The sequence below is a fragment of the Paramisgurnus dabryanus genome, chromosome 23 (assembly GCF_030506205.2).
Source record: "Paramisgurnus dabryanus chromosome 23, PD_genome_1.1, whole genome shotgun sequence".
Taxonomy (NCBI): Eukaryota; Metazoa; Chordata; class Actinopteri; order Cypriniformes; family Cobitidae; genus Paramisgurnus; species Paramisgurnus dabryanus.
In genome coordinates this window covers 19399590-19411919 of record NC_133359.1, presented here as the reverse complement: position 1 = coordinate 19411919, position 12330 = coordinate 19399590, and the positions used below count along the sequence as shown (strand labels likewise).

The 12330-nt window shown below is 39.8% G+C and overlaps 2 protein-coding genes across 2 annotated transcripts in view; both read left to right on the top strand.

Annotated features, from left to right (window-relative positions):
• Positions 1-7274, top strand: part of LOC135781184 (uncharacterized) — a 164532-nt gene extending 157258 nt beyond the window's left edge. The window contains exon 48 of the mRNA XM_073813403.1: positions 7084-7274. The gene's annotated coding sequence lies outside the window, so the exon portion shown is untranslated. The remainder of the gene's footprint in view (positions 1-7083) is intronic.
• The window catches only part of LOC135781185 (uncharacterized), a 40594-nt gene extending 33320 nt beyond the window's left edge, over positions 1-7274 (top strand). Inside the window, exons 27-44 of the mRNA XM_065291531.1 lie at positions 817-974; positions 1091-1265; positions 1354-1589; positions 1953-2136; positions 2509-2683; positions 2787-2971; positions 3557-3626; positions 3938-4056; positions 4153-4184; positions 4419-4566; positions 5268-5360; positions 5528-5568; positions 5671-5790; positions 5947-6045; positions 6124-6243; positions 6366-6405; positions 6606-6723; positions 6827-7274. Coding sequence (XP_065147603.1) covers positions 817-974; positions 1091-1265; positions 1354-1589; positions 1953-2136; positions 2509-2683; positions 2787-2971; positions 3557-3626; positions 3938-4056; positions 4153-4184; positions 4419-4566; positions 5268-5360; positions 5528-5568; positions 5671-5790; positions 5947-6045; positions 6124-6243; positions 6366-6405; positions 6606-6723; positions 6827-6986 — 2273 coding nt within the window. The 3' untranslated portion in view covers positions 6987-7274. The remainder of the gene's footprint in view (positions 1-816; positions 975-1090; positions 1266-1353; positions 1590-1952; positions 2137-2508; positions 2684-2786; positions 2972-3556; positions 3627-3937; positions 4057-4152; positions 4185-4418; positions 4567-5267; positions 5361-5527; positions 5569-5670; positions 5791-5946; positions 6046-6123; positions 6244-6365; positions 6406-6605; positions 6724-6826) is intronic.
• Positions 7275-12330: the final 5056 nt, after the last annotated feature.

The following is a 12330-nucleotide window of genomic DNA, read 5'->3' as shown; positions in this document are numbered from 1 at the left end:
ATTTTTGTGCATATCCGATTTGAATGACTGACTGTGTGTCACAGCGTTCAGGTCCAACTTGTGTGTCCTGTAACGATATTTCACTTAATGTGCAACTTTGTCTTTTTTTATATATATTCTTGTAATTTCTTTATTTCTTTTTATTATTTTTTTCCCAACCACTTTTTGCTGATTTGAAAAATGGATCCGATCCGTGTTTTAAAAACCGTAATGTGATATGAATCGTGAGTTTTGTGATCCATATCACAACTAGTGCAAACTGATCGGTATGTCTCATCAAATTAGCATGAAAGCAATATGTTTTCGAGTCACCCTTACGTGACTTACGTTGATGTCATACAACGCTCTGTCTTCGCAGTGCCACATAAATTCAAACACTTCAGGTTGTCTTACAATATGACAATGTGTAGCTGCGGTTCAAGACTACTGCGGCTAATTAAGCAGTGGCAGGAACATAGGATCCTGGCATACAAGATTTTATTCCTTCCTGCCTTCTCCAAATGCACATCAACCTTGCTTGTGACACAACCATGTCTGAATTGCTTACATTTACATCATGAGAGATGTAAAAAGCTATGCAAAATCAGAAATGCGATTTGAATAAGATTTCAAACCACATATGAAGGATTAGTAAAAATCAGATTACATTTGTTTTGGTTTTTTTGCCATTGACACATAAATATGATGAAATGTGTGGAAAAATCTAATTTGGACTGAAAGTGTGAAGAATGTCTATATGTGACAGTTTGTTTAACCATTTATAATAGTTATTAGTATGTTAACTTTAACTCTGTGCTATCTATCATGTATAACCAGGGTCTATCATATACAACCAAACTGATAAAGCAGACTGGTGCTACACTGCTTACTGCAACTCAAGTTGTTTTGTTGAAGTAACGAAGAACCCGTGTTATAAAACTACTACAGTTCCAGTTTCAACAGTTCCAAAAGATTGTAATGATGTCAACCGAAAGGTAATCTAAAAAAAGTAAAACAAACAGAATTTGATATGTACAGTTTCAATTGGTGTATGAAAAATCAAGTTCATTTAAAATGGGGCAAACAATATTATTTGAATTATTTGTAACAGAATGGAGAATCGTGGACTGAAGAATGTATGACGAAAACGTGCACAGAAGGGACGGTGACCTCCACCCCTGTACAGTGTGACATAAATGATGCCGTGGTACCTACGTGTGCTAATGGACTAACACCTGAGAAAGTGTATTACAACAATGGCTGCTGCTCTAAATATGAATGCCAATGTAAGTTTACCGTTTTATATAGAAATGATAACTCTATTATCCACTGTCTTTAGTATATATTTAATTTTTTTTTCTTCTGAAACAACAGGTAAATGCAGTGGCTGGGGTGACCCTCACTACAAAACATTTGATGGAACATATTATGCTTTCCAAGGAAACTGTTCCTTTGTGTTGGTCAAAGAAATTGTTCCTAAATATGATTTCAATGTCCACGTTAAAAACTATTACTGTAACACTGCAAAAAATTTTGCTTGCCCGGAGTATGTGATTGTGAACTACAAATCCTATAATATCAAGATGACAAGCTATAGTGAGGATATTCAGGTGAGTTTCAGGACTAATACAGACAAGTTTGTTCAAACATACTTGTTAAGCAAAGTTACTAAAAGGAAAGCTACCATTGAAATCAATGAGATTGCATCGCTCTACTACTGCACGTTGTTTATAATGTGAATGTACCTTTAGATGTAATAGGTGTCATCATCATATAGTCCAAATGCTTGTCGTACCCAAGTTAAAATGATCCATGTTGCACAGTGTGATATAGTAATGATCTTATAGGACTGCAAAAATCCTGCAGTGTATCCTGGGCACACAAAATGCACATCCATATGCCATGTAGAGATTTGTGTTCGAAATAACATTTTAATATAAAAATATATATTTATTATGACTTTTTACCCACAGGTCTATGTCAATAATGATGTGAAGATCCCAACATATAGTAATGAAGACTTTACCATCACCACGTCTGGAATGGCTGTGACTTTGAGCATCCCTGAAATTAAAGCAGAAATTTTAGTTAATCATCATGGTTTTGAGGTCAAACTTCCATTTTCTCAATTTAGTGGTAATACAGAAGGACAGTGTGGTGAGTATATATTAGATCTCTCATGCCACAATCATTAATAAGGGGACAAAAATATTATTTTACTGATTTATTTGTGGATGAGACTACGACAGGGTTTCACTCCATGTTGCCTGTGCCTCAATATTCTTATACTCTGCAATATAATTAACATTTTCGCAGAATTGGGCATGCCTGAATTTAAAAAGTCATCTACTCGCATACTTGGGAGTAAATTGCTAAAAAAAATGGTCTTATTTGTGCTTCACAACTTGTATTTAATATTTAAAAAACAACAATATTTAAAAAAAACATTGATGATGCAGTTTTGGACTCGCTGGCAGGTCCGAAGTGTTTAAGTTAATATAAAATTTTCGATTTTATTGCTAATTCAAGGGGTCTGTGACAACAACCCTGCAAATGACTGCAGACGTCCCGATGGACAAACGGACGAATCATGTGGGAATATGGCACAACTGTGGGCAGACAGCCCAGAATGTCAAGCCTCTCCACAACCACCATCTACAGGCTCCAGCTGCAATGCACAAAACTGTGAACTCATCAAAAGCGAGTAAGCCACAGACAACCACACAATCACTCATTTGACTTTTTTAAGGCCTAAACCACAATACACTTCACATCTATTCATTCCCAATGGTTTGTATTTAATACAGTTTGTTCAAGAGTTGCCATGCAGTGGTGCCCTATCAAAGCTACTATGACGCATGTAAATATGACATATGCAACAAGAAAAGTGAATCAATGGCCTGTACCAGTCTGGAGGCCTATGCACGGACGTGTGGTGAGGCGTCTATCTGTATTGACTGGAGGAACTCAACTGAACCTAAAGGACTATGCGGTAAGAAAACATGAAGAATCCAATGCGTTACTTTGTTTGTACATAAAGCCTATGTCCATTAAAAAAAATCTTTTTTGATGAATAAACTTAATTAATTCATGCATAATAGCATATTAAATGTACCAAATAAAAAAATCAAAGAATAGTCAGTCCATTACCACAAAACACCCATTAAGTAAAGAAACGTTTAATATGTGGTACTCATAATCTTCTCACAATTACAGTTTTAAGTTAAATTAACTAGGATTTACAAGTCATTTCAATCAAGTCATTATGTTAACTTTACTTTTATATGTTGCAGCAACTCATTGCTAGTCAATACAGCAATACAGCTAGTTAAAACTTAAAAATTTACTAATTTTATAACATAATATTTAATCTTCCAGTTTAGACCATGCAAAGTATGCTGGGCACTGGAAATCCATTCCCTAATACAGCGAAGCTTAAATAGCACAAAAATCTACCAACCCAAACTGTGCCAAACATGCAAAACATTTTAATAAAAATATGAACATACACTTATGGTTGCATGTTATATATAAGAAGGCCAATAATAGTCTTCATTTCTTTTGATTTCCATAATAGACTACAAGTGCGCCGATCACAAAGTCTACAAGGCATGTGGACCAAAGGTGGAAAAAACCTGCAGTACAAGGTAATCTTTCTATTCGAAAATAAGTCATCTCAGAAATAAAGGTTCAAGAAGGTACCTAAAAGATCAAAAAGTACACTTTGGTACCTAAAAGGTGCATATTGGTAACTTAAAGGTACACATTGGTGTACACATTAGAAGTACATACAGCTACCATAATGGTACATATTAGGACCTTAAAAAAAGGTACCTTTACAGTGACAACTTTTGTAGCTTTCTTTCTGAGAGTTTAAATACATGTAATCCTGCAATGCTCCTCAATGTACTGTATTCAACACATTTGAAACATCTTTCTTTTTATTACCTAAAACCAGATACAACGAAATGTTTGTCCACAATGAATGCCAAGATCCAAAGTATATGGAAGGCTGTTTCTGTCCAGATAACACATATCTACTTAGTTCAACGTCAGATCAATGTACAGCTAACTGCGGTAAGAAGTGTTACTGTATTTACTCGCCCTGTTTGTAAGATTAATGCATTTTGATGTAATATTTTTTGTTGATGTGTTTTAAATCCATGCTTGTAGATTGCATTGGCCCCGATGGATTATCTAGACAGGTATGATTTACATGTCATATCCTCCTGAGATTGTGGCCTTAACTCTTGAGCCGTAGCTCTGACATAGGAGTAATTCTGCAGTCTCAGTACAGTGGAGTATAACAATTACATGAAATAAATAACTAAAGTGTTTTTCACAGAATCATTTAAACAGGCTTATAATCATTCATACGATTAACTTTACACATTAACATTACAATAACTAACTATCATCAACATATTCATCTCCTGTAGCCTGGGGATTCATGGACCATCAACTGTACAACATATAGGTGTTCCAGTGAGAGCTTTGGTGTTGTGCAAGAGCCTGTTAAGTGTCCAGAAACAAAGCCCTGTGGCGAACAATACAAAACAACTATAACAAACTGCTGTCCAACATGTGGTGAGTTATCAGTACAAGACAACTAATACAGACAGTGGTTTCCCAAATTGCCCGGCCTCCCTTTTGTAGAAACCTTCAGCAAATGCACCAAAGACACTCTTAGATATGTCAGATAACTCCTATAGGATTTATCATAACAGATGATTACATTGTAAATAATTCAGTATTGGATATTCTGTGTCTGACATCTTAATGTAATAAACTAAATAAGAAGCAAGTACTGTATATTGCCACTTGATTCCACATAATTGTCTTAATTTAAAATGAAGAATTAGACTTAGCAGACAAAAATAAAACAAACACGAACTTACAATTATCATACTTTCTAAATCATTCTTAGTCATAAGATCTGGGTGTAGTCTGTTTTGTACGCATACGCGAGAGTACATGCATAGTCAAACGCAAATTATAGTTAATTTGACTCGTACGTGTGCGGTGACGTTTAATGCATGTGCATATACCTCTCATGGCCTACATACTGCATATTCCACATTGTACGCTGACCCATGATGATTAAGCTGTGCAGGGAAAATGAAAAATATTCAGACTGAAATGCACAATCTTTACCACATGCAATGATTTCAGATCATACATTATATGAGTATGCAACCTCTTTTTAACTAAATGTCATAACCTTTTTAAAATGGACCATAACAGTCAACAATCATTTTTAAAAAGCTTGTCCTCTTTTTTCATTTCAGAATGCAATATGGAGCTGTGTCTTATGAAGAAATGTGACACTGGATACGAGTTAGCAACAACTAAATCTGAGGACAGCTGCTGTCCAGCCTGTGGTAAGTTGCACAATCATTTACTAGAACATTTAATACACATTTTTCTTAGGTCTACGCAATTGTACACACAGCACCTTAACAGTGTTGATCATTTTTGTAAGACCATATTTTCTAAATATATTTTATTAAACAATCAATCACTAATTCCATTTATTTTTTCTGATCAGTGCCCAAAAATGTCTGTGTTTACAATGACAATGAGTACAAGGTGAGTACAAGAACGTTACATCATAACACCACAAAATGCACAACTGGCATACTAACACACAAATCAAACATTTCTCTTTAATTATTCTGTCGTTTTCTTTAGCCTGGTGTTGAAATCCCAACAGATTCATGCAACTATTGCACATGTGGAATGGACAAGAACCCACAGACTAACCTAAATATTATGCAATGTTCTCCAATAAAATGTGAACCCTGTGGAGAGGTAATATCTAACATACTAATAGTGAAGGTTTAATCAATATTAAAGGTTTGAGTAGTATGTAAGAGTTACAGATCCAATGATATTTCAATGGATTTACAAGAATCAAGTTGACATTGGTCTATTGACCCTTTAAACTTGCCTTTTTTTGCTCCAAAGGGCTTTGAAGAGGTAAAGGTTGAAGGAGAGTGTTGTGGAAAATGTAAGCCAACAGGATGTTTGTACAAAAACGCAAACAACATCTCACAAATTCTCAAGGTGCGTCTTTCTTCAAACTTCTATTTCACCAATCCAAAAAAATCCTTGGTTTTCAGTACCCTATCTGTCGTTTATTAGGTTGGAGAAATACACAGTTCTGCATGCGAGGAGGTGGTCTGCCAGGAGGTTGATGGAGTGTATTTGATTGAAAAGTCAATAATGCATTGCCCGGCCTTTAATCCAGTTGATTGTGTGCCAGTAAGTACACTATCTGTATAAACATTATATTTTTTATATTGTGCGAAGTGTACGAGTCTGTACCCCTAATCCCTGAGACAAATTGTATGGCTCTGATGTAATAAGGCGTTGTTTTCATATAGGGGACTGAGAGAATGGATGAAAATGGATGCTGCAAAATCTGTAAGATATTTTCTCTGACCATTCAAGTTTATAGCAGACTATGAACTAGTCAATGGACAAGATGTGTTTGGACATTTAAAAATGCAAAAATGCCATTGCTTTAAATAAGATATCAGATTAATCAAATAAATCATAAAATGATGATTTATTCTAGGCAATGTCTGAATGGCCAACGCTTATCTCTTGCTTATCTTATTCAGGTGATCGTAAAAACTGTGCAGTCGTAAGGACCACAGAGAAAGTGAGCGCAAACAACTGCATATCCATCGATCCTATAGAAATGACGTCCTGCAGTGGCCAATGTGGTACCAAGTCAATGTAAGAATGCATGAAATGTTATATTTTAATAAGCTGTACACTTCAGGTCGCCAACCAAAAATGGGAGTCACTTATAAACTCATTTAAACTTTTTTGGGCACAGGTATTCAATGGAGCAAGGCTCAATAATGCACGTCTGTTCTTGTTGCCGGGAGCTAAAAACTAGCATTAAAGAGGTGAAGCTGAAGTGTCCCGATAACAAAGTGATCTCGCACAAATACATCTACGTTGACAGCTGTGAATGTACTCCAACCAAGTGTTGAAGACATGAAGACCAGATAACAGATTATTTCGCTATCTATCAGACCTTGCATTGATTATTTCAGATTTGAACATGATTCTGTTATAATTTAAAAAAATGATTTGCAAATTTAAAGATAATGCTTAAAAGTATAGCTTAAACTGTACTCGTTTAACATATCTTAACTGACTTAATTTACTTATTTTTTTCTTTCTACACTTTTTGATTCTTCTGTAATGTTTAATTAAATTATATATAATTAATTTTAATGAAGGTGAATGTTAAACACAATAAAGTAAGCAGCAATTGACTACTTGCTTCTTCCTCATTCTTCTCAATGCAGCTCAGTCATTTCCGGTAACAGCATGTCTAAATGTAGATATCATTTTGCATTATTTTTATTTCAGGACGGTCACTTGATTAACCCCATGGGGTCCGACCATTTTGGGACACTGGCAGAGGTTTTGACATGCTCTTATATTTAAAATAAAATAATATGTGAGTAACATGTATGTACATGTTTGCATTTTAAAGTAAATTATGTTAATAAAGTAACAAATTACACAAAAACAGGCAGGCAAAACAAGGCAGAGCAAACAAAGGCAAAACACAGCGCTAACTGGTGACAACATTAAACAACGACTAGCAACAGGGAAGTGAACAAACAGAGTAGATTTAAAGGGCAACAACCAATCACAAAGCAGTGACAATGAGTTATTATGACAACACACAAGAGGGAATGAATGAGTCTAATGAATGTCCATGGCAACAAACAAGTGGGCGGTGCAAACAATCAACTGGGGAAAAAAACGGCAGACAGAAACACAGGGCAAACACAGACAGTTTCATTAAAGTTGTGCTAGAATGAATTTCAGGAGACTTAAGAGAAAAAAACATTGCTTGTAGTTTAATAACAAAATAGTGTACAATAAAATTAAATATAATTAATAGGATTCAAATGTACATTTTTTACACAAACATTTAGCAGACAAATTTGCGTCAGTTTGGAATAGAGGTCTGCGCATGACACAATTTTCAGTCCCGCTCCCGCCCGCACCCGCAATGTTCAGTTCCACTCCCGCCCGCTCCCCCAAAGATTTGTAATTTTTTGTCCCGCTCCCACCCGCATCTGTGATACGGTCTCTAAAAAGAAAAGGATATAAAAATCTTAATTTTTTAAGTCATAGATGTAACAATGAATCGTCTGTGAATCGTCATATATAGTCTATTGCAAGAGTATCAAAAATCTATTTGATGCAAAACTCATCAGTTTATTGGAAAATAAAGTAAGTTTTATATATGATGTCAAGTAAAAAAAAATTCCACTATATTTATTCTTTTTGGACACAAAGTATGCCTGTCTTACGACGTTATTTACCTATATACACGAATAACATGATATAATTACTAATAAAAAAATTAAAAAGATTTGATAAAGCTTTGATCAATCTTGCTTTTGTATTGTATAGGGGTTTGCAAACTTTTTCAACCCAACAGGTAATCTCAAGACCCACCATTTAAAAAAATTTAAACAAACACATTTATTTCCTTTCAGTAGTTCTTGAATAAGTTTAATTGAATAATATTTTAAAAAGTTATGAATTTATATATACATTTCATAGTGTGGCCAATTAAAATACACTTGGCGAATAGAGCAATAAAATACAGCGTCATTTCAAAATAAGCTGCCGTCAGAGCAAGTGTCATTGCAGCATTTACACACTCCTCTGCTCTGATCTCTTTTTCCAAATTGTTCTTTTAAGTCAGAATGTAAAAATAACATGGACACTTAACTTACGTTCTTATAAAGATGTGTTGGATTTAGGGATATGCAGGTGAGGATTTTTTTTCACCTTCTAAACTTATTAAACCCACTGCATATTTTAAACGAAAATATATTTGGCAAAGAAGTTTAAAATCTGTAGTAGGCTACATTTGATATTTAATGTTAGATTATTAAATATTTCCATTTCTTAATAAAATAAATTTGTTAAATGTTTGTTCATTATTATTCATTATATATATTTTATATATATATATATATATATATAACTCAACACCAAATAAATAGTAGGCTTACAATGACAAACAACTCACTTATATTAAACAGTTTACTGTATTAAATGGCACATGGGGTCACAGACATTTTTTAAAAGATGCAGGGGAAATAAAAACTCCTAAATAAAAAAATGTGTTTGGTCTGATTTAAAAAATATATATTTTTAATGTATTTGATTGGTTTGTCGATAGTGAGCACGGAAATGTTTAGTTGTTTGCTAAGCATAGTGCCCCTGTTAAGACACGGTTGAGTGTTGCAGAGAGATTGACACGTTATGGTTCTGCTGTTATCTTTGAACTATTTTCGCTGCTGAAACAACAAAAACAGTCAACATTGCGTCTAAAATGTAAGTGACTAAATATTAATTACTTGTTTAGTGAACTGTCATATGAAATCTGTAAATTTTCAACCGTGATGTGATGCTGCTTAACTGTATCATGTTATTAAAAACTTCACATTTTTACCGCAGTATGTTTAACACACTTTCTTAACACACTGTTAGCTCACTTTGTGTTTGCTGCGCTTATTTGTTTAACTTAGCGTTGTTACATTATGCACTTTCGGTTGCCATAGAGACTAAAGGATGCAGAATCATTATCGTGTTTTGGTGATTGTTATTGGCGTTTTAATCTAACGTTACTTGTCCCTGATAAGCGGACAAGTGTTGATGTAGAGCCCTGCGACGTGATTTTTAGACTGCTTCAGTATAGGCTAGGTCCAATCTTTACGACTCCTCCGTTGTGTTCCGTATGTCAGTTCCCTTTCAGTCGGTCACTACGACGTCACGTCGTGACCGACGAATTGGGGAACCGCTCCGCGGGTGACCTATCTACTTCGAGAAACTATAAAAACGCCAATGAACTTGGCATGCAGGTATTTGCATAATGCCGGCGCCGCCCCGCCAGGTGCGTATATAAGCCGCAGGTGCACAATACCAAATTAGCTTTTATTGCTTCGAAGCCGGCAGACATCTGCTCTCGAGAAGCTTTCTATCTGATCTTCGTAGATCCTGTTCTGGAAGGGAAGAAAATAAGATCTCAGCTTGCTGAAGTTGGTTGGGCAAAGACACCTCAGCGGAGGCTCGCAGTGTTTTTTCTCCACCCTTTCTCTCTCTCTCTCTGTCTCTTTAATTTAGGACTTGAGTTCGAGTGAGTGCGTTGCCTCTCCCTGTGTGTTTCACCAGCTCGCACAAAAGAGTGATTTCCCTAAAAGAGCAGCACGTTTGAGCTTTGTGTCTTTTTAAAGACAGCCACTCATTCGTGTCACGGTCGGGGTCGTCTTTTTAAAGATGGATTTCCGTCCGTGTTCGGTTTCTGGATGCGGTGTGTTCATCGCCCCCCGGGATGGCCACCAGCGTTGTCTTTCGTGTCTGGGGCTCCAGCACGCAGAGGCAGCGTTGCGTGATAGTTCATGCTCCATCTGTGAGGGCATGACTATGGCGGATTTGCGGAGACGGGTGTCGTTTCTCCGGGAACGGCGCCCGCCTTCCAAGTCTGGTGCTGCTAAGAGCGCAGCTACCAGACTTGCGAAGGATGATCTCCGTATAACGGTGCTGGGTCGGTCTGCTGGTTCGTCCAGCAGCTCCCAGCGCCCTGATCCGTTGCCAGCGGAGGTCCCGATGGAGACGAGCGGCCCGTGTTCTACGGTGTCCTCGCGCTCTGTCGAGCCTCCACCCGACGCGATGTCCACCGTAACATCGGAAGGGGGGTTGTCAGCCTCGGACGTCGATCCGGATCCGCTCCCGCCTTCGGGCCAGGTTGCGGCTTCTGCGTTCGACCCCGAGATGGCAGCCATGCTCGCCCGGGCGGCGGAGGCGGTCGGCTTGGAGTGGACTAAACCTCCCCCACCTGAACCGTCCCGCCTCGATGATTGGTTCTTCGGGGGTGCCAGGGCTTCTCAGTCCTCGCCCCCGGTGCCTTTCTTCCCCGAGGTGCATGAAGAGCTGACGCGGTCGTGGAAAACCCCGTTTTCCGCCCGGAACCGACCGTTTCAGCCTTCACCCCTCACCTCTCTCGAGGGTGGAGATGCCAAGGGGTACACTGGTATCCCGTCAGTGGAGCGGCCGGTCGCGATGCAGTTGTGTCCGGCCGGTGTCGCTTCCTCCTGGCGGGACCAGCCTACTCTCCCCTCACGGGCCTGTAAGCAGTCTTCGGCGCTGTCCGGTGCTGCTTACAAGGCTTGTGGGGAGGCAGCCTCTGCCCTGCATGCCATGGCATTGCTGCAGGTCCACCAGGCTAAGGCTCTGAGGGACCTGCACGCGGGAGGTCACGACTCGGCGGAGTTCTCTGAACTGCGTGCGGCTACGGATCTGGCGCTCCGTGCGACCAAGGTCACCGCACGCGCCGTCGGGCGTGCGATGTCTACCCTGGTAGTCCAGGAACGCCATCTCTGGCTGTGTCTGGCGGACATGAAGGATGCTGATAAGACCCGGCTCCTGAATGCTCCGGTTTCCCAGACCGGCCTGTTCGGCGAGACGGTCGAGGAGTTTGCCCAGCAATTCTCCGCGGCCAAGAAGCAGACTGAGGCCATCGCTCAGATCATGCCACGTCGGAAGCGTCCTGCGCCTGCCCCGTCCACGTCGGCACCTCAGCCTGCTCCTCGCCGAGGGCGTCCTGCGGCGGCCGCCTCCGTTCCTCCCCGGGGCTCTTCTAAGAAGCGAGGAACCGGTCGTCAGCAGCCCGCCCCGCCCGCTCAGCCCGCTTCAAAGGGTGGAAAAAGAAAATCGAAGCGGCCCTGAGACGGGCGACCTAGAGATGGAGGGGATCGCTCTTCGGGAGATGGTGAAAGCACCACTCCCCCCACCGGAGGAGGGCCGGTTGGGGAATCCTTTGTTTCAATTTTCTGTTCCGCCGACTTTTCAGTCGGCACCCACAATTCCACAAAAAGAGCGAATTCCACTTCCATCTCTAGGTCTTCAGATGAGCGCCGGAGACACGAGCGGGCTCATAACCCCCCCTCGTTCTCCGACTCATCAGAGGAGTACGAGAGCAACGCACGGGCTCATAACCCCATCGCGCTCTCTGACTTCTCAGGGGAAAGAAGACAATCACGGGCTCATAACCCATCGTCTTCCTCCCCCTTCGCCAGAGGGTGCATCGAGTGGCGTGAGGTGTCTTCAGCAGAGCCTCCCTTACTCACCCACCCAGCAGCGGACTCAGGTGAGTGTTATCATGCACAACACTGCTGTCGGTGCGGCCAATACGCACACACCGGCGATCACCTCCGTTGCGCCCGCCGCGGGTACACCGATCGTGCCTTTAGTCCCTCTCGCACGGTGTCTGGGGGCGTGGGAACAGCTTCCCAGCCC